Raw genomic sequence first — 19,313 nt, 5'->3', positions numbered from 1 at the left:
CCCGATGGCGCCTCTTTGCATCTTTTGATTGCAAGCCCGCAGAAGCATGTAACCTCTTTCTTGTCGTTTCCATGTATGCCATGAAAGTTGCCAAGATGCATGCCAAGCTGGCGCTTGTGATCCGAAATGGCATGACCACACAGTTTATCATCTTCAATCCACGCGCATTCATGAAGGGCCGCTGGAGCAAGGACGATCAGAGGTTATGATTAAATGTTGGAGAGAATGACAAACGTTGTTCTTGAGGCGGCATCATGATAGGCAATGGTTCCGTCGACGGCTGTAATGTCATCACCTGCGAGGACGGAGGGAATTGGCCTTGTTTACCAAACAGGTCTGAACTGGCTCCTAGTAGCTGAGTGAATAAATGCTCGTTACTGATCCGATAGACCTACCAAATATATGCTGGGTTAGATTTTCATCCACAGGCGGAGGACACAATGGATCTTGAGGATAGTAAAACGTTCTATCATCTGCTGTCTCTGAGTGTGATAACATAGAGTTCTCAGGAACGCTACGGAATGCCGTATTATCGTTCACATGGTGCTGGTATCCAGAGTTCCTGTAGTTTCGCAATGAGAAATTGGCATAATGATATCAAGGATAACAACATACTGCATTGCCAAAATCTGGAGAAATGGTGAAGTTACCTGGAAGCGCTGGTCTGGTGGACCATCGACAGTGGGTCCAGACCACCACGCGGTCGAAGCGCTAGAAGTTGCAGGGGCGTAATTTGGGCTAGCACACGCAATAAAGTCAGACCCTCTAATCTTGGAACGATTAGATTTCATGTATTACCCTGTATTTTCATTGCTTCTGAATACCGCGGCACCAGCGACTGGGTTAGAGGACTGCATGTAGGCGATCGATTATAGTTGGATTGAAATGGAGGGTTTGGATCGTCTTCTACTACCATAAGGCCAGGCGGGTCGCTTTTTATACCTAGTTCCGAATGTCCCTCTAGCCACCAGTCCATAAATCCATGAACCTTGGCCGAGTACAGCTTCCAGTAATGGCTGGTGGAACTCCAAGAAAGGCAACAGGTACCGACATGTTGAGTGTTCGGGCATGTCCGCCAATGCCAATAATTGTCAAGCCGGTAATGCGAGTCATAGAAGGAGGCGGAGGGTCCACTAACAGCCACGTTGATAGGCGAAGAGCAATTGCACCGATAATTTTCCACATGAGAGTTATCCTTGGGCCACATTGGCGTACTTGAAGAAAACGACAGGTAACGGGTTCACGAAAAAGGGAGCAATCACATAATGGCGTGAGCGGGACCGCGGTGTGCGGCGCACAGAATGGTGGCGACGGTACACACACACGCACTGGCGGCGGCGGTGGAGGAGGTGGTGGTGGTGGTAGTGGTGGTGGTAATGGTGGGAAGACGCCATTTCACACAGTTGGCGGAGTGGAAGAACGTAGTACGCACAGCCTCCCGCACATATCACGGGACGATGAAAGCTTCAGCCGGAAGTCTGGGACCGTATACTGTGGGTGCGCAGTATGGCATCCCCGCCCTTCTGTATAGAACATAAAAATCAGCTCAATGTGTCGGGTCTTATCATCTACTTTGGGATCGGGAATAAATACTTACATTTTTCGGATGACTCCTCCGACGCCACGGAGGCTCACAAAGGAGGCCAGAAGGCGCATATGCCATACGCTAACATGGTCACGCAGTTCACAGCATATGACTATCGGAAGCGTTGGTAGCTTGGCCAACCCTTGCAAGTACTCGTGTCCATCCTATTTCTCCCCCCGATTCAACTAGAGACGGCACAGCGGTATACAAGTCACGGTTGTGGCCAGACACAGTAACCAATTGGGTGCCCATGATATGTGAACAATATCGTTCAAAATGAAGTGGCGCCATGGCAAGCGGGGCTCACATCCAAAATAGCAAAAGGCGAACATTCCCAGGGGCAGAGGCGTATCAAGATTTAATTCGACATTCAGTACTTACAGTGTTCAACAGCCACGGCCTCATGTTGGCCTCGTGGATCAGTCAGTTGAAAATGGTATGAAGACAACATTAGAATACACTGGATCACAGCAACCAAGTAGAGACATGGGGAGAAAGAGATATGCGATGCTGAAGAAAGATGACAAATATGGATCCTCTACTTTTGCTGAGCGTAGTCGTAGCATCATTTCCCCCCTACTTCTTCAGTGTACCAATGACAGCGTCTGGTGCATATCTTGGGATAACCTACACAGCGAATGAGCCAAGAACAAGGAATTGAGACAGTGTTTCATACCTTCGGGTCGTGGAGCATGTTGAACTCCTCAGTCGCGTCACGACCAGCGTAAAGAATAATAGCTTTTTCGCCTCCTGGGTGATCAGGCAAGACTGTGCCGAAAAATCAGGAAAGTTGCAGAACTAGAAGGCCTACGCTTACGGATGTGACGTCCAGCACCTGGCCATTAACAATAACCCAGATGTCGTCCTTCTTATTGTGCTTAGCTACATCCGCGGCACTGAATTCCTTTGATAGTGACGACGACTGGGCGGGGACACTCGTGGCAGCAGGCTGTGTAGGTGCAGATGAAGCAGCGGGCTTCGACTCGAACTGTCCTACGAATGCACCAAGACGTCCGCCTGCCTTCTCCACGATGGCGCTAGTCGTCTGGAGGAGATAGGCAGCAGCTGAGTCGCCAGATACACGTCCGAAAACAACACATCCAAGCAGTGACGAACCACCAAGACGGTTGGCACCATGTACACCCCAGCAACCTCACCAGCAGCGAAGAGACCAGCAATGGGTTTGCCGTCCTTGCCGATGACGCGTGACTCGGGGTCGATTTCCAAACCGCCCATGGTGTAGTGCAATACAGGGGTCATGATTGCGACGTTGAAGTAGTCGTTCATGCTCCACTCTCCTGATGAGAAGTACTTCTGGAGTTGAGTAACAGTGAAATATCTTAAGAATGGACATTACCTTCTTGCCGAAGGGATCCTTCTTTGCCTTGACACCCGCGTTGTACGTGTCGAAAGTCTTCTTAAGATATTCAGGCTTGACGCCCATATCTTTAGCAAGAGCCTCGCCGGAATCGAAACGCTTCATGAGACCACGACCGACATAGTGCTTGCAGTGCCATTCGATCTCGCTTGAAGCCTGTCCGTTCAGGATCAAGCGAATGGGATACTAGGGAGAATCATTGGGTGAATGGCAAAAAGAAACAAGTACATTCAAATACCTTGCCGTTCTCCCAGATCTTGCCAGTGACGTAGTCACGATGTTGAAGCTCATCGACGAAACGGTCGCCGTTCTTGTCAAGTAGTAAACCACCAACACCACGAAGAGCCTCTGCAGCCAAGAACTTCACTTTCGCGTCGGGCTCGTTAGGATCAACAAGACCCGTCGGGTGCACCTGCACTTTCTCTAGGTCGATCGCACTTGCACCAATAGCCATGGCAATCTTCTGACCATCACCCGTGCAGTGGTCACCATTTGTCGTTGGGAGATCATAGTATTCGGGACGGTGCTTCTTCAGCAGAGAGTCACCGCCAGTGAAATCGGCGGCATAACCACCAGTAGCGAGAACGACGGGGCCGTATGCAGTTTCTGTCTTGCCATTGCGGACATACTCAACGCCCGTAACTGTGCCAGACTCGTCTTTGACAAGCTTTGTGACACGGGCCTTCTTGTAAATTTTCACGCGGTCTGGCTGGCTCACTGCCAAATCCTCCAGGCGCTCCATTTGTGCGTAAGTAATAACCTGTCGGTGGAGAAATGCGGAGTTAGTACAAGTTCGACACGGAAGGAACGGATATTGCGGCCACATACCATACCAGGGAATTGTGCATTCCCTCTGTGTGTGCGGGGCTGACTGTGGCCTCCTAACCGCGCGACCTTTGAGAGGTCAAGGCCGAATTTGTCCTGTAGCCAATTGACAGCATCGCCTGAGCGGCCGGTCAACACACGGATGAGGTCATCGCGAGCAAGTTCACGAGCCTGAAATGGATTGGTATGAGACTCGAGCACAAATATGGGATCACTCACGGATTTCTTCGTGTCCTCGAAGAAAATCTTTGCGTTATCTGGAATACCAGCCTCCTGCTGTGTCTGGGTACCAGCACCGTTGATACCAGAAGTGGCCTTGGTGGAGTTTCCACCCATGAATCTGCGGAACTCCGTCAATAACTGTTTCACTTTCAATGTGAATCCTTGTCACATACCCTTGCTTGTCAAGTAGCAATACATTAGCACCACGCTCAAGAAGAGTGTGAGCTGCAGAGAGACCAGCAAGACCACCTCCAACAACAATGACTTGTGACATTGCGATAATTGTGCGGAGATGATGGTAGTGGAGAGGGAGCAAGATGGGTAGTCAGTTGGGGTAAGCGGTTCCGGGTCAAGTACCTTTAATTGCTAGCCAATCACAATGCGCAAGGTTTAAATTAAAATGCAGCATGTGATTGTTGCATAATTATGTCAGCGTTCGGGTATTGAAAAACATGGAAATTACGGGCGGCCAACAAGGAACAAGACCTCCGTCAACCCTCCGTGGATTCTCCTTCCGGGAACCTATTCCCGGTGTCCCTCTTTCACAAGCTTGCAGAATTATATGTTACACCAACAACTAAGCAGAAAATTTATTTTAAAATTCTATTTACGCGTGATCTGTGGTATACAGTCGTGCACATATCCGATGACACCGCAATCTATGCCTTGACTCCCTTTTCGACCCTTCCGCTATGACAAACTGATATAACTCCTGGCAGCACCTTTCGACCATATTCGTCATGCTCATCTCTTTGTCCTCTTTCTCAGACTCGATTAAAACAAGACCTTTCACCTTATTCGTCAGGCCCCCATTCTCAACATCACCACCCTCGAATATTTCGTGGTGTGCGTCTAGGTATGCAGGGAGGACGATCTTCTCCCAGTAGTCAGGGGGGTCTACCCATGCATCCCCCTCTTCAGTAAAATGCACTCCATGAGAGTAGCCGCACAAGTCATGAGTGTTGTGGACAAAGAGGGGAGGCGCGTGGAGTTAAGGGGAAATTAGACGCGTCGGCGTGGGCAAGATTGACATCCAAGAGGTAATGAAAAGGAGCAAAAGTCAATAATCATCGGAGCGGAATAGGAGCGAAGATAGAGCGGAAAATGCTGAAAGACATACTTGCTGTGATGTAAACCTGCCGCGCTTTCCTCCGGCCTTCCAATGTCTTGAGTGGAACACGGAGTAAGAAACGCATGTCTAGTTGCTCTATGACTTCCTATGACCGAGTCACATTGATTCCTCATTCTATGGTGGCATCAATGCTGACGCACCTGATTCCAATACAACAGAAATCCGTCGACCAAGCCCCATACTATATTGATGTGGTCATTCTCCTTGGCTTGATCTTGGATAACTCTGAAGCGCTCAGCCAGACGGTGTTGACACTCTGCATCTATGGGTAAATCCGTCTGCTTGTTCAACTCGTCATGGCTTTTATGATCATCTGGTATGCTTCCTGTGTCTTTCACGTGCTTTAAAAATTTGGAAAGTCGTGGGTAGTCGATTGCGCAATCTGGAGCATCCCAGTCCTGGTAGCCATGCTTTATGGGAAGTAGTTCCTCAGGCTGCGCGACAGCTCAGCGAAAAAAATACGATCGATTTGAGCATCGTGGCTTACTGGAGCAAAATCCTGCCACAGATAAGTTAATGCTGACATTTTTTGAGAAATTCACCGACATCCTGGTGCACAATGACACTATTGGGCAGTATACTCTTCAGATGCTTCGCGAGAGTGGTCTTTCCTGAACAAGTAGCACCCCTTGTCAATATTGTAGAATAGTCAATCAGTAGTTCGTATTCAAATGTGAAGTGTTCACATACCCTAAGCCTACAAGGATAACCTTGGTCTGGATTTCGGCCATCTAAGCCACGACACCAGACAATTCAAAGACGGTGATCGATATACACCTGATCAGCGCTCAGTTCCGCCGGCCGACTCAGCCGAGTTCGACTTGCTCAGGGTTGTCACCGAGTAGTGGCAAATTGAAGAAGCACATACGGTAAATACCGGCAGTCAAATCTCATGTTCCCCACGGTCCCGGTCCGCAAAACTCTTCGCACCTGTAATACATCTCGTTGAAGCGCGGAGAGAATAATATGCAATATAGGATAATGTATTTACAATACTGATTTAGGTGTACAGCTCGTCAAATGTTGATTCAAGTTCATCGCAATCTCATACCTGTCTCTCTGCCCCCTTCTTAACATCTTCTGCACTCTCTGCAACTTTCTGAACGCCTTCACGTTTCGCCTCGTCTGTCTTTGATTGCCCCCAACTAAACCAGGTTTGGCCTGCGTCCTTGGCTTCATCCGCGCGTTGTGTGACGGCGTGTTTCGTCTCCTCAAACTTTTGTTCGGATGTCCTCCTGGCGTCCGCTAGTGTTTGCTCAGTTGCATTCTTGTACTGATTCAGTTTTTCCTGTGCTTCGTGTGCTGTCTGTCGTGCCCGTTCAGTCAGGTCGTGGAGAGATTCATCTACTTTTTGGCGGGATCCAGTCGCTTTCTCTTTAGCTGAGGCCTACACGTAGCAGGTCAGACGATGCGATCCACTTGGATTCTCAGACAACCGACCTTCGCAGTACCATAGCTCTCCTGAGCTTCTTTAAGGGCATCCTCGGCCCTTGCCTTCCCTGCTTGCTCAGCTTGCTTTATATCGCCCTGCGCTGCACGCACTGCCCGCCTCATATCTTCCTCATCTCTACGTTTTTTCTCCTGAAGACTGATTCCCCGGTCGCGGTTGTAGAAATAGTACATTCCTCCAAGTGCCGCAACAGCAGATGCGATAATGAGGCCGTTGTTGTGTCCGCCACCATCGGTGGAAGGGCTGACCTTTGGATTGGGCGACGCTTGCCCCGGCGGGGGCTGGGTTGCGTACATCCTACGCGCCTGGATTCGCAGTTAGGTTTGAGAATGATGGAACACCGCTCGACTCACGACAGGAAGGATGGCGGTCGGGACACGACCGTGAATGACGCTGGAACGCAAATTTGGTACTCGGTACATTGTGAAGGAGGCGGTATAAATCAAGTGTGGTGTGTAGTTGGTGTTGGATGAGCGTATGCCTTTATATCCAACACCGGCTCCTAATGACGACAAACTCTTGTATGACGTCGATTAGTCACGTGTGCGCGTCCGAATCTCGACGCCTCGTCTTCTATTATGGTCTAACTTATAGGGGTGACTATCGTCCAGCTGAGCTTCGGCGCTCAAGCGCTCGAATCTCAGATCTCATACCCCGTGACCAGCCAGCCAAGAAGAGATGGAACGCATGATGGTTGAAGCCAAACGGCTCGCTTTATCATCTTTGCTCAAATCACACGCATCAACAGCATCACCACAGGATCTCTCCTGCTCTAAGCAGCATCGATCTCTGCATCTCGTTCATCAACTAGGTGACCCTGATTTGCGTACTTATGCTTCATTAATCACTGCACGAACACGTTTGACACCGCCTTTATCCCTTTATCGTACGTTTTCCCAGTCACTTGAGCTACTCCAATTACATAATGTACTTAAGATGTCGTCATGTGGGAATCCAAACTTACCCCAGTTTTGACCATGGCCAGTCTCAGTTCTCTAATTCTCCGCTCGAGCTCTATTTGATCTATCATATACTTTCCTCCTCATGCCCGAGTTCCTACTGCGCACCTCAAAGCAGTTCTACACTGCATTGACAAGCAGAACTAGACGGAACCATTCGTTCTGTATTCATATGCAGCCGCAACGCGTTTATATGCGTAGAATATCCGTCACCTAGTCATACCTCGACGTTTATATATGATCCGCGGTTTCCACGAGGATATACATTACAGGAGCCACTCGCTCCAGAGCAAATCGAATTCGAGAACTAAACAACCAACCTCAATAACAAGGACCCAGACAGCCCAAGCATCTATCATGCGTGCGGTGTACTAGGCATTCGCAAGAGATGTCTCTAAAATGACTGGCATACTCTTCGGACAGTCGGCTTTCAACTCTGGACACACCAGATAGTGATGAAGATGTCATGGGCAGCTATGCGTAGGATGGCTCGCAGCGAGGACACTGCTTACAGCGTGATAAGTGTTTTGATGTCAGCATCACAATCGCCTTGGGACATGTCAGGCAGTCCTTGCACGGCTCAGGGAACGGAATTACCATTAATTGCTTGCCAAAGTCACCAGTTTCCTATAGGCGCATGTTCAAAATGTATTTGAAATACAGGGCAGACCGTCTCATGATGTGGGGTATGCTTACTCGCCATTAGCGCCCGATACGCGAAGGTCAAGGTATTGCTTGTTAGGTGTGCTTCTACTCTCCTTGACGTGGGGCATCTGGAGGCCGAAGGCAGGACGATAGGATGGTACCCAAAGTGCCCCATGTCCAGCCCGGAGGATCAAACATGAAGCTTTTGGTGTACAGATCCGGTATCACACAATCGTAGTGTTCGCGACGAGTCCCGGAGGTCCTACCCGGTCATGGGCACGTGGGAGGCATGCGACAAAGCCTTGTGGCAATCATGCCGCCGTCATCGGCAACAGCGACATCCGTCGCGTATCTCGCTGAACTCGTTCTTGTCGATCAAGAGGGCCACGCTTATTACACCGCCTACCACGTCACAGATCACAGACCAAGGTTTTTGTAACGCGGCGTGATTGGGGCGATCGTCCATGGTGAGGAGGCGTGAAGAAAAATGCCTCGGAAATATTTTTGGACGTGTGAGCAAATTCTTCAAATGATATTTCATCACTAACACAGAAATAAACATAGCAAATTACATTCGCAACTGAAACGGATCTAGATAGTCATGCAAATAGACGTACCGCACCTCCCTGAACATATCAAAGCTCCCTGCGAATGGGCAGGTCTTCTCTCTTATCGTAAATGTCATATTTAGCCAAGGTTCCTGCAGCCTGCAATTCTTTGGCCACCTTCTCTGCACCCTCAAACACCCGAAGGAAATTGCCCCCAGTGAGCCCAGCTAGTTCTTGCTTGCTCCATCCACGTTGGTACAACTCAGCGATCTTAGAAGTCAGAACAGTCAGTCATCGTTTAGATTTAGGTGGAAAGATGCCGCGTACAAGAGCAGGATATTTAGAAACATCCTCGAGTCCTTTTGGAGTAATTTGAATCCCATCATAGTCGCTCCCGATCCCGACGCTGCGACAACCGTCAGATCGGCAGCCGAGCGAGTATCGGTCATAACTTACTGTTTCACTCCAGCAACTTTTGCAATATGCTCAATGTGATCAGCGACGGTTTCAAGATCTGCCTCGCCGTCGGCAGCGACAAATGGGCCATTGAAGTTGACCTGCACAACCATTAAAATGAGTAGATCGATTATTTTCTGGACAGACCATAACAACGGCATCCCTTTGCCCTTCGCCAAAGCCGACGAGACTAAGCACTTCATCAGGCACATTGCGAGCAACATCGTGAATGGCCCTCGCAGATGAATGGGACCAGATGACTGGTGCCTTGGAATGCAGTAGGGCTTGCGTTGCAGTCATGTCAGAAGTATGAGATAGATCAACAAGCATTCCAAGTCTGTTCATCTCCTCCACGAGTTTGAAGCCAAGAGGGCTGAGGCCGTAGTGCCTGGGGACACTCGGTATCAACATACCGCAGGAGTCGGCGAAAGCGTTGTGACAGCTGTGGGTCAGAGTTACGTAGCGAACCCCAAGTTCGTAGTACTGGCGGAGGACGGCAATGGAATTCCCGAGTTGATGGGCACTGAGATGACCTTAGGGGAATGGAAGGAGCCAGGGAAGTGGTACTCACCCCTCAACACCTAGAATGCTCGCGATTTTGTGGTCTCTTATCGCTGATTTGATACCACTTGCACTGACAGCGTATGCAAAATCCTGCGCCAGACATCAGTCAGTATTACTAGCATTAAGGAATATGAGACTCACGTCAGGATACTTCGATATCAGACCCTTTGCGACGTCAATTTGCTCGAGGGTGTCTCTATCATTACATGCGGTCAGCGAGATGCATTGAGCTCAACAAGGAACATTCAGACCGGACGCGCCAGGAAGCCTTCAAGAAATCGGGGCCCTCATCTTCAGAGCTTGCACAATCCACATATACAGACCTGATGAAAGTCAGTTCAAAGTAGAATGCAAGGATACCGCTGTATACCAAAAGAATCCTCCGACTTTCCCTTCCCTCAGACGTGGAATATCCACATGCATAGGCATTTGACTGTCAAGATGAATATCGGTAACATTGTTGCGCCAGCCGAAGCGAGCAACTATAGGAAGATCTTAAAAGCGCACTGTAAGATGACAGACAGGTCATATTGGGAAGGAAACATACCAATGTGCCCATCCTATGTATTCCGTCAGCAAGGAATGAGCGGAAGATATGGGTCAAGAGGCGTACGATGACCGGAGCAGTGTCTAGCACACGCTGTGCTGCAAGCTTAGGATCCCGGGGCAGCTTTTCCGGCAGACCAATATCGCTTACAAAGCTTGGGTTAACCAGTGCGACGACTGCAACAACGATGATTATAACAACCAGCGCAGACCAGACGAGTGCGCGGTTGCGAAGTGTACGAGATTTCTGGTGCACCGTCTCATGTTCGGCGCTTGGAATTAGAGGTTCGTTTTCACTGCTCATCGTGGACACTAGAACAGCGAACGGTGGTCGTTCCTTGAACTCATATTTGGTCTAATTTTAGTAATTATGACAAGCGGTGGCGCGGAAAAATAGGTCAGGTGAGATCTTCAAAGGGTCAACTTCTCGGGGGTCACCTTCTTTCTTTGGCAAAATAATGAACCTATGGAAGACAGGACTGCCGCGCTCCGTTACATAGCGTGACCACACTCATATCGGGCAGGTGTGATGCAGGGACTCCGTGCACCTCTAGTGTCATCTACTATATCAGTAGCTGGCGGCCATGCCGCCAGTCCCCGACTCTGCTTGGTTTTGTTTTCTATATGCTGTACATGCTTGTACCTTCGATATACGACCTCCACCTTTTATTCTATCTGAATCTTGTATGTGGACTGTTGTCAAGGACCATTCACATACTTCTCAATTGCCACTGCATTTGTTAGCAAGTATGATTACGACTTTTTAGCTTTACCCTCCCTTCACAAGTTCAGTGAGCAAGCGCTCCTCATGCTGTGCCCCAAGCTTGGCCATTGTGTCACCCCTGAGATGGTCGCATTTTTTGATGGTGAGTTACCCCTGCCTTCTATCCCATTGCGTGCCCTGTTGGACCTCTCTCCTGGGCCACCCGCAATGCTCGGTTTGGCCGTTTTGCCCCGGGTTGAGCGAGGTGGTTTCACCCCCACCCTCCCCCATGTCCACATTTGAACTCCTCACCTCCTCCACCCACGACGCTCGGTTTGGCCGTTTTGCCCCGGGCTGACTGAGGTGGATTTCACGCTCCCCTCTCTATCGTCCACATATACATCACGCAAGGGGGCATGGCCCAATACATTTGTTGATGCCCTTGCATTCCAGAGTTGTTGCGAGTTGAACGTGGAAATCAAGTACGCGTGGTCACGACGGACGGTTTTTCATTCAATACACGTAAGCTGCAACTGATTTACAGACAATTGACCGTTTGCGTCCTGACAAAACCCTCCCTACTTCATAGAGTCGGGGGACTGTTGTTCATTGCAAATTGTGCAAATTTTAAACACGACTGAGGGGTGTAGCCATGGGTCACTGCTAGTTCAACTAACACAAAAAGACAAACTCTACACTAAGTTAAGTCACCAATCAAATGTTTCATCGTTGTCCTCCTCATCAGAGAATCCCGCAATAACTAATGCCTCTTCCTCTATGATTGGGGCTGTAGGCAGTAAGTGTGCACCTGGTTCGTCCAACTCAGCCAGTTCATCCAGCCGGTGATGATCAGATGCATCTAATGTGCGGTAATTTAGTGCAAACTTGATTCAAACAGAGAAAACGTACCAAGACCTTGTCCGCCGTGAATGCCACCCATATAGTAAGCACCATCAGTATCCTCATGAAAAAAAAGGTCATTTTGGTTTTCGAGGAGAGGCAAAGGCTCTTCATCCGGGTCAGTGCCATCTGTAAGAGACCTGACAACAGCTGGCACCTGCACAGAGCGCTGCATCGAATCATACAAATCTAAGTAGACCGTCCATACAGACTGACGAGTGATTGGAGGGCGGCCTAGGTCTTCATAACAGCCTTGAATGAAGTTGTTGAGGGCTCGGGGAACCAAATCGAAGACCGGATGATCAGGGTTCACATAGAGACGGCGGACATAGTCTATATCGTCTTGTTTGACTGTTACCTAGAATAATAAGCCAGTTAGTGTGACAACGTGGTTCAAGTAGTATTTGAATGAAGCGCACCTTAAAGTTCAAGGCCCCGAAATCTTCTGGAGACTCGTATATTAGATTAGGTACACCGTGTGGAAGCACCTAGATTGTAAGCGCTAAACAAATGTAAATGACTACTATCAAACAATCAAATACCTTGTTACGATCTGGCCTCTTGAGGGTGTTATTAACGCGGTCCTGATACCTATCTAGCTCACACTGAAGCCATGGAATAAAAATCCAGCGGAAGATCATGCTAAATACACCACTGTGAGCAAAGTCGAAATGGTGGAAAGCCAGGCCCGAAGTCACTTACACCTGAAGGGTGTTATCACTATCATACCAGCCGTTCTCCACTCCTTCATCCAAGAGTGTTTCAAAACCAGGAGTAAACCGGCGCCGCAACTGAGACCAAGTGATCTCCGGTTTAACATTCTTCTTGGTCCGCATCCAGCGGTGTTGTAATGTACCTTGCAGTGCCGGATCATACATTTGACGAAGCATAGTGTGTGCATTGGCGATTCCATAGTTTTCAGTGCCGGGATCACTCTGAGTCACTAGTGGCATATCTGTCATACCCAGGCAAGGCAACTTAAATGAGTAACAGTGCGATAGATAGTTATTAAAACAAACTTACGACCCAGTTTCTGGATGGTCTCAAGATAGTAAGTGAGAATGAGCTGGGGGTTGCGGTTGGAATGCCACACTCGGATCCACATGATGCGACCCGAGAATGGCTCCACTCCAGTGTGCAATGCAAGACCGAATCGAAGCCACTTATCATGTTGATCAACAGCAAATAGGTCGTTGACGCCGGCGGCCCAGAACCGCCTCCGCTTGAGACGGCGAGCTTTTCGCTGATGTACGAGGTCTGCTTCATAGATGGCACAGTATGCTATCACTAAATTTCTATTTGGTAGCTAGTCAGATACAGATCAACGTCAAACAAATTAAGTACCTTGAAACGCTCATTTCTTTCTCGTGAAATAGCAAAATCACCATTTCCCGCGCACCAGCATTTGGGTATGCCTTGCGAAGCTCGATCATGGCTTCACGGATAGATTCGATGGTGTGGCTCTGCTGGCGGGTACGCAGGAGACCCATGTCATTGCGGATCTCTCTGAACTTCGTGTATCTACACACAAAGATCAGAAAAATAGTATCAATTAGTGGAAATCGACTCACCCTAGTCCATAACGAGACGTGTCAAAATGATTCTGCAAGTTTTCTACAATCTTCCTGTCTGTTTGACGCGCTTTCCAGTACCGAAGGATGTGAGGAGCAATCACCTCAAGAGGTGCTGATATTGCAAGTCATGTTAGCCTTGTAATCACAATACATAGAGAGGTGCATACGGGTTGGTTTGTTTTGGTTGGGCATAGTAGTTTGACTGACGGTCACCATGATAGCTGCACTTTAAAAGCTTCAATGGCAAGTGCTGATAGCAATAAGCGGAATAGGTGCACTGGTCAGCAGAATAGGAACACCAAGATAAGAGTGGAGCCAGCAGAATAGGCGCACTGAATACCAACTTGAACACCACTGGCAAGATAAGAGTTAGCTGAATGAACACCAGGTTGAATGTGACTGCACCCAGTGGAATAGGAACACCAAGATAAGAGTGGAGCCAGCAGAATAGGTGCACTGAGCACCAACTTGAACACCAAGATAAGATTTAGCTGAATGAACACCAGGTTGAATGCGACTGCACCGATAGAGTTGCAGCCTGAGGTTGAATGCGACAAATGGCTAGACTTGAACGGTCAGTACAATTGAATAAAGTCCGCCGTGATAAGTCCGATGCGGAGACTTTCGGATACACTGCGGCAGATAACTTTAATATGTTGAATCTGTGTGCTGTTTCGACCACATGGTGAATCTGTGCATCATTTTGACCATGATCATGGTGACTCACATGTTGCGCACAATGATCCAACTCGCTGAAGAATTTGCTGACTCTCGACTTAGATGCAACTCAGTACTGCGGGATATCAATGACCCTCCACTTACTAGATGCGACTCTTCAGAGCGGTGAGTTTTTCCAAACAGTCTTTATATAAAGCCTGTCTCTGAAGTGTTGTAGGGCCACTGTTATATTCCTTCAATTCCTTCAACTCATCACACAAGCACCTACTAGCATCATGGAACTCGTCTCTCAGTTTACCGAAGATGCTGTTGCCAAGGAGGACCGTGTCTGTGGTCGACCTGCTTGCCGCAGCACAATACTCAAAGGCGCTCCATGCTATTATGTTGCCACCATTGTGCCTGGCCAACCTGGTCGCTTCGTTTGTGAAGCATGTTACTTGCGATACTCACAGAAGCTTTCAACTTCGGTCCGACCCTCTTCAGTCCGCCCTTCTTGTAAGTACACTTGAAACCCCTATATAGCTTTTGATCAATGACGCTATTAATTACATCCAGCCGCACAATCACAGTTACTTCCAAATCCTCATATCATACGCCAGACCGTGAATGCAGCACAACGCAAGTGTAAGTCAAATTTCTCTATTACATATCAAACATGTCTGAATGGCGAAATTCAATAGCAACTATCAATCCACCCCGTGTAGTACCCTTCTTGTCTCAGCCCTCCAGTAGCACTGCGCACATAGGCCGCATTTCAGGCCCAGATATCGCTGTGCCTCTATCATGGCAACAATCGCCGGCTAGTTCCAACCCGAACATGGTATCTGGTGCTGCAGGGTATTCTGTGCACCATGCTCAGTATGGTCTGGAGCGTGAACGATGGGCTAAATTGGCATATGCTCCGCCCCCTGCAGAGACCATCACATTAGAGATATCAGCTGTATACGAGGGAAATTCACGGAAGAAAAGTGGGCGCGGCATTAACTTTGGGGTACATTTGTTTTTCTTTCTATCTCTCCAGGTTGCTGTTTTTCTGATGCTCATAAATCAGAATATTTGTGAAGGAAAGAAGGACATCGATGCTCGCTTGGACGCCCCTGGGCTTATACAAATCGCTTTAGATACTATTCTACCGAAAATCCTCACATTTGGAAGGGGATTTCCTTGGCGCACAGAAGAATTTGTTGTCCGGGATGCTACCTGGGTTGACCTATCCGGACATTTGCCTGCCATTCCGTACTTCTTAGCTCAGTGCTTAGTCCAATCTCGACGCGGACCAAAGACGACAACTTTCAAGACCAAGCAATTCTTACTCATGGTTGTTGTGCCTGCAGCGCAGTGGAGTGAGTATGAGGCATGGCTGGATAAAACTGAAGAAGAAGTAAGATTCCGCTCATTCGATGTATTGTCACTCTGCTAACTCATAGATTTCTCAGAATATCTTGCGTGAACAGCTCCAACGACACAGATCTATCATTACTGTTACTGAAGAACGAGACCCTCGAACTTCCGGCACCAACTCAGATGACCCATGGGCCGCACAACAAGAGGATGAAGACCCATTTGGTCTTGACTTCGAAGGACCAGATGCCTTATCTACTGTGGGACGTAATTCCACTGTTACTGACAGCTCAGCACATAATCCGACACGTCCATCAGCAAAGCGGGCTCATGTTCGCAGAGAGAGCGACTCCACAAATAGTACTGTGTCACCTCCTCGCAAGAAGCCAGCACCTGGTGTATTCCACCTTCCTGACCGTAATGATTTGAAAGAGGCCTTGAAAAGTGGAGGTAGTGTAGATGCTGTGCGTGCACCTAAAGGTGAGTTCATCCTTTGTCTTGAGGCAGGCATTCTAATGAGTATTGACTTTAGTTTATGACTTCCGCAATGAGGACATTCAATTCCATCCAATCCCTGTGCGCCCACTAGCCGATATCTTGAAGACTCCTCAGTATCGTTCATTCAAACCCAACATCTCAAATTCGTCTATCGGACAACTCACTATCGATGTCCCCATTCGCAGCATGATCGGTATCGGTGCCTTTAAGACAGCTCATCCAGGGTGGCTCACGCTATCTCCCCTATCCTCCAGTGGCCTTGGGTCGCGTGCTCAGCAGGATGTTGTTGTCAAGCGGCCATTTCACAGACCTCCCCCTCACACCCCTGGATCCAGCATCCTCAAGATTTCACGTTACGCACTACCAGATGAGCATGAAAAACTCCTCAATGAATGTAACTTGTTGTACTGGGCAAAATCTCTCCTTGACTTCACTTACGAATACATCGATCACTGTATCAATGCCGCACCAACTCTGCCATCTTTTCCAATACCCCGTGTGCGTTTCGTGGAAGCGGGCATTGCTTTGGCGTTTTCTCGACACTCGTCAAACACTCAGGGCACCTCCGAACAAGCTCCCATGGCAGACATTAAGGCGGGGATGTTTTCGGCGGTTTATCTCCTTGAGGAGCGGGTGACGTCTGGTACTCCTAATGATCAGACATTCGTGAAGTTCATCCACAACAAGGACTACGGACCTTCACTTGATGAGGATGAATACGGCTATGACCTAGCCGTCTTTCTCTCGTTTACTCAGCACATCCAGTATGAAAAGACAGAGGGTCTGGCGTTCATTTCTGATTATCAAGGCAGCACCGAGCTTCTGACTGATCCTCAGATTTTGACCCACCGGTATGTGTATTTTCAGCTACTATGGTTGGTGACCTTCATTAACTGCTTCTCTAGCTCAGTCAATGAAGGAATTGATCTTTTCGGTGACGGGAACATTGCAAGTGTGGTGGACGACTTTAAGGCAAGGCACCTCTGTAACCACTATTGCAAGTGGCCAGGATTTGAGTTGGAAGTATATGCTTAGGAGAGTTACTTATTTTGATGAGTTACGATGGACCTTGTAATCCGAGCGCTGCCAGGCAGAGACACTTTCAAGTTGGAAAGAACACTTGTAAATAACTTATTTATTCGAGATTGAAGTGCACGGAGTCCTATTGCCTTATATGCGATTGTGACATGACTAAGTGAGCGCGGCAGTCCTGTCTTCCATACAACGGGAACCAAACTAGAGAGTGGGATCAATGCGGATACAGGACATGTGCATTACCCATCGATTCGTCTTTTCATCCCGTTTAGCTCAGCCTACAACTGGCACAGTCTGCAGATTGACAGTGCCTGGATCCGAACATCGCCTCATCAGGCCTTCAGGCTTTAAACTATGATTTCTCCTCAAAGCCTCAAACTCCGATCCCGTCATCCCGCACAACTCACGTTTCTTCATGCGGGCTTAATAGCCTTCACCTCTCTCACACAGATACCGTGATTCAGTGAGGGGAATCTAAGTCGACCTAAAGTTCCTAAACCTTGTAACCTAAGCGCGCTCCAGCCATATTTAGGCTCAACGGACTCGCCATGAGCTCCATAACGAACCACTGTTTTATCTCCTACGGACTCATCTTAATCTTGTTTTCCCCTATCCCTAGTACCCTTGCAGGTGTGCTGCAGGCCCACTTCGATGCGGTGTAACTGCTGCCAAACTTCCGAACACCTCCAAAGCGTAAGTCTTTTACGACGGTCGCGTGATGGACGCCCTCAGTGACAATCTTCAGGATTGGCCACGCCGCCAAAAAGAATGTGTTTTGGCAACTCATACCCCAGATTTTCCCACACCATCAGCTGGTGAGAAGCAAGTTATCACGGGTTCTGCTGTCCTCTTCTCACCCAAAGAAGGTGAATCTTCGGCGGATTGTCTCATTACAGCCATACTCATGAATTGCAGAGCGTCCAAATATCATTACGGTCAAGTGTCATCTGTCGAAAGTCCCGTCGCAGGGTATGCGCCCCCAACCTCTCGTCAGTGGACATTTTTCGGATGGCCAAGTGGAAAGCATTGTCTTGACCCAAGGTTTCAATGGGGAACCGCTCAGATATCCCCTTCACTTGTGGTACCTCCCGACTGCACCATCGCCTTGTGCACACAATAACCGTGCTATCTCATGCCACCTCTCAGCTAGCAATGGGGATCCGACCATACGGGAGCGGGATGCATTGAGCTGGCAGCAGGTCGGTGAACCCTCTTGCTGGACAGGTCGTGCTAACGACATCAATGTCATTGCCATTCATCCCACTGGCATACCTGTCGTTTCCGCATCTGAGGACACGCATGTTCACTTCTGTCAGCTCTCAGATCGACAGACCATCGCCATTTTCCAACACCCACACTTGACGGACTGCGTCACTTTCTCCATGGACGACAAGCACATCCTCGATGGTATTGATATGATGATATCAGAGCAGGCAGTACCCAAGGATGCTTTACCAGAGAAAGTTCTCAATGCACCGGCACCAAAGGTATTTTTCCGTTGTTTTCTCGTCCATGCCCCATCTCATATCTTGTCTTTTTTATTTCAAGGCTCAAGACTCTGATTTTAGGGCACGTCTGCATGTTTTACTCTGAAAATGCAATTTGAGCATGCTTCATGTGCCAGATCCTCGCCATTGACACGCCCGCCCGCAATGCATGCATCGCGGGGGACTTGTCTACTGCTGAAAAACTTCTCACACAAGATATCAATGCCAATGCCAACAAGTACGCCTCGTATGCTAATCGCTCGTTTGTTATGGCACGTAAGCACCACTGGGACCATGCGCTCCAGGATGCGATCAAGGTGAGATATACTGACCCACCACAGATCATTATGAGAGGCTAACTCTCATCACGACATAGTCCATCAGCATTCAACCCTCCTTGACAGGCTGTATCTCCAAGGGCATCGCCCTCGGCGGGAAAGGGGACATCCGGGATTCGATCCAAGCATTTGATCTCGCATTCACGTTCGCGAACGAAGATTCAAAGATTGTGATTTTTCTTCTCTTGATCAAGGCACGTTAAATTATTCCGACATACTCCTGTCTTCATGGTTTTCAGGCTATCGCAATCTTCAATGCAGGTCAGCATGAGGAAGCAATTATACGTGTGCAAGAGCTCGCTGCCACTTGCCGGAACGATATCCTTGCATGTCGTATTGTAGAAGTGAGACTCGGTGATGCCTTAGCTTGTATATCGACACTGATTATCTGGACATCAGGCGTACTTACGAGTCCAACTGGTAATCAATGCCTTAGATGGTGGGCGTCA

General features: G+C 48.6%; 7 protein-coding genes across 7 annotated transcripts; 2 read left to right on the top strand and 5 right to left on the bottom strand.

The window, feature by feature from the left end:
• Nucleotides 1-1,928: 1,928 nt before the first annotated feature.
• Nucleotides 1,929-4,345, bottom strand: DFJ58DRAFT_824999 (FAD binding domain-containing protein). The gene is made up of 8 exons (XM_041392166.1): nucleotides 4,184-4,345; nucleotides 4,008-4,128; nucleotides 3,792-3,959; nucleotides 3,202-3,723; nucleotides 2,943-3,149; nucleotides 2,743-2,896; nucleotides 2,403-2,650; nucleotides 1,929-2,212 (listed from the first exon to the last, which is right to left on the bottom strand). The coding sequence occupies exons 1-8, from the start codon at nucleotides 4,282-4,284 to the stop codon at nucleotides 2,162-2,164; spliced, it is 1,572 nt and encodes a 523-aa protein (XP_041235304.1). The 5' UTR covers nucleotides 4,285-4,345; the 3' UTR covers nucleotides 1,929-2,161.
• Nucleotides 4,346-4,589: 244 nt separating this feature from the next.
• DFJ58DRAFT_908862 (uncharacterized protein) lies at nucleotides 4,590-5,986 on the bottom strand. The gene is made up of 6 exons (XM_041395132.1): nucleotides 5,833-5,986; nucleotides 5,689-5,770; nucleotides 5,630-5,641; nucleotides 5,283-5,576; nucleotides 5,131-5,227; nucleotides 4,590-4,940 (listed from the first exon to the last, which is right to left on the bottom strand). Exons 1-6 carry the CDS (start codon nucleotides 5,871-5,873, stop codon nucleotides 4,618-4,620), a joined length of 849 nt encoding a protein of 282 aa, XP_041235303.1. The 5' UTR covers nucleotides 5,874-5,986; the 3' UTR covers nucleotides 4,590-4,617.
• An 83-nt stretch (nucleotides 5,987-6,069) lies between these two features.
• DFJ58DRAFT_692080 (uncharacterized protein) lies at nucleotides 6,070-7,234 on the bottom strand. The gene is made up of 3 exons (XM_041383403.1): nucleotides 6,946-7,234; nucleotides 6,583-6,897; nucleotides 6,070-6,529 (listed from the first exon to the last, which is right to left on the bottom strand). Exons 1-3 carry the CDS (start codon nucleotides 7,012-7,014, stop codon nucleotides 6,188-6,190), a joined length of 726 nt encoding a protein of 241 aa, XP_041235302.1. The 5' UTR covers nucleotides 7,015-7,234; the 3' UTR covers nucleotides 6,070-6,187.
• A 454-nt stretch (nucleotides 7,235-7,688) lies between these two features.
• DFJ58DRAFT_692079 (uncharacterized protein) lies at nucleotides 7,689-7,853 on the top strand (the record flags this gene model as incomplete). Its single annotated transcript, XM_041383402.1, has 1 exon — nucleotides 7,689-7,853. A coding segment is annotated over one exon (165 nt), but the record flags the coding sequence as incomplete, so codon positions are not given.
• An 854-nt stretch (nucleotides 7,854-8,707) lies between these two features.
• DFJ58DRAFT_824987 (membrane dipeptidase-domain-containing protein) lies at nucleotides 8,708-10,648 on the bottom strand. Its single transcript, XM_041392165.1, has 10 exons — nucleotides 10,378-10,648; nucleotides 10,312-10,324; nucleotides 10,135-10,258; nucleotides 10,016-10,087; nucleotides 9,906-9,960; nucleotides 9,772-9,854; nucleotides 9,348-9,723; nucleotides 9,201-9,301; nucleotides 9,072-9,150; nucleotides 8,708-9,014 (listed from the first exon to the last, which is right to left on the bottom strand). Exons 1-10 carry the CDS (start codon nucleotides 10,612-10,614, stop codon nucleotides 8,832-8,834), a joined length of 1,323 nt encoding a protein of 440 aa, XP_041235300.1. The 5' UTR covers nucleotides 10,615-10,648; the 3' UTR covers nucleotides 8,708-8,831.
• A 1,072-nt stretch (nucleotides 10,649-11,720) lies between these two features.
• Nucleotides 11,721-13,679, bottom strand: DFJ58DRAFT_737046 (uncharacterized protein; the record flags this gene model as incomplete). The annotated part of the gene is made up of 9 exons (XM_041386895.1): nucleotides 11,721-11,872; nucleotides 11,923-12,271; nucleotides 12,333-12,401; nucleotides 12,456-12,555; nucleotides 12,616-12,868; nucleotides 12,937-13,208; nucleotides 13,258-13,434; nucleotides 13,485-13,599; nucleotides 13,655-13,679. The coding sequence occupies 9 exons, from the start codon at nucleotides 13,677-13,679 to the stop codon at nucleotides 11,721-11,723; spliced, it is 1,512 nt and encodes a 503-aa protein (XP_041235299.1).
• A 761-nt stretch (nucleotides 13,680-14,440) lies between these two features.
• DFJ58DRAFT_848508 (uncharacterized protein) lies at nucleotides 14,441-17,039 on the top strand (the record flags this gene model as incomplete). The annotated part of the gene is made up of 7 exons (XM_041393646.1): nucleotides 14,441-14,660; nucleotides 14,721-14,789; nucleotides 14,846-15,156; nucleotides 15,217-15,546; nucleotides 15,593-15,986; nucleotides 16,039-16,855; nucleotides 16,910-17,039. 7 exons carry the CDS (start codon nucleotides 14,441-14,443, stop codon nucleotides 17,037-17,039), a joined length of 2,271 nt encoding a protein of 756 aa, XP_041235298.1.
• Nucleotides 17,040-19,313: the final 2,274 nt, after the last annotated feature.

The sequence above is a fragment of the Suillus subalutaceus genome (assembly GCF_016647625.1).
Source record: "Suillus subalutaceus strain FC151 chromosome Unknown DFJ58scaffold_318, whole genome shotgun sequence".
Lineage (NCBI taxonomy): Eukaryota > Fungi > Basidiomycota > Agaricomycetes > Boletales > Suillaceae > Suillus > Suillus subalutaceus.
Note: the sequence above shows the minus strand (reverse complement) of the source record. Positions and strands in the feature narration are given on the sequence as shown.

Coding starts and splice junctions, on each gene's coding strand:
- DFJ58DRAFT_824999 (XM_041392166.1), bottom strand. CDS start 4,284: ATGTCACAAGTCATTGTTGTTGGAGGTGGTCTTGCTGGTCTCTCTGCA. Junction 2,897..2,942: donor AGGATCCCTTCGGCAAGAAG/GTAATGTCCATT, acceptor CAACTCCAGAAG/TACTTCTCATCAGGAGAGTG. Junction 2,213..2,402: donor AGGTGCTGGACGTCACATCC/GTAAGCGTAGGC, acceptor TTCGCTGTGTAG/GTTATCCCAAGATATGCACC.
- DFJ58DRAFT_908862 (XM_041395132.1), bottom strand. CDS start 5,873: ATGGCCGAAATCCAGACCAAGGTTATCCTTGTAGGCTTAGG. Junction 5,228..5,282: donor TTCTGTTGTATTGGAATCAG/GTGCGTCAGCAT, acceptor ACTCGGTCATAG/GAAGTCATAGAGCAACTAGA. Junction 4,941..5,130: donor GCAGGTTTACATCACAGCAA/GTATGTCTTTCA, acceptor ACTCTCATGGAG/TGCATTTTACTGAAGAGGGG.
- DFJ58DRAFT_692080 (XM_041383403.1), bottom strand. CDS start 7,014: ATGTACCGAGTACCAAATTTGCGTTCCAGCGTCATTCACGGTCGTGTC. Junction 6,898..6,945: donor CGACCGCCATCCTTCCTGTC/GTGAGTCGAGCG, acceptor CTGCGAATCCAG/GCGCGTAGGATGTACGCAAC. Junction 6,530..6,582: donor AGAGCTATGGTACTGCGAAG/GTCGGTTGTCTG, acceptor TGCTACGTGTAG/GCCTCAGCTAAAGAGAAAGC.
- DFJ58DRAFT_824987 (XM_041392165.1), bottom strand. CDS start 10,614: ATGAGCAGTGAAAACGAACCTCTAATTCCAAGCGCCGAACATGAGACG. Junction 9,724..9,771: donor AGCATTCTAGGTGTTGAGGG/GTGAGTACCACT, acceptor AGGTCATCTCAG/TGCCCATCAACTCGGGAATT. Junction 9,015..9,071: donor TTTCTAAATATCCTGCTCTT/GTACGCGGCATC, acceptor CTGACTTCTAAG/ATCGCTGAGTTGTACCAACG.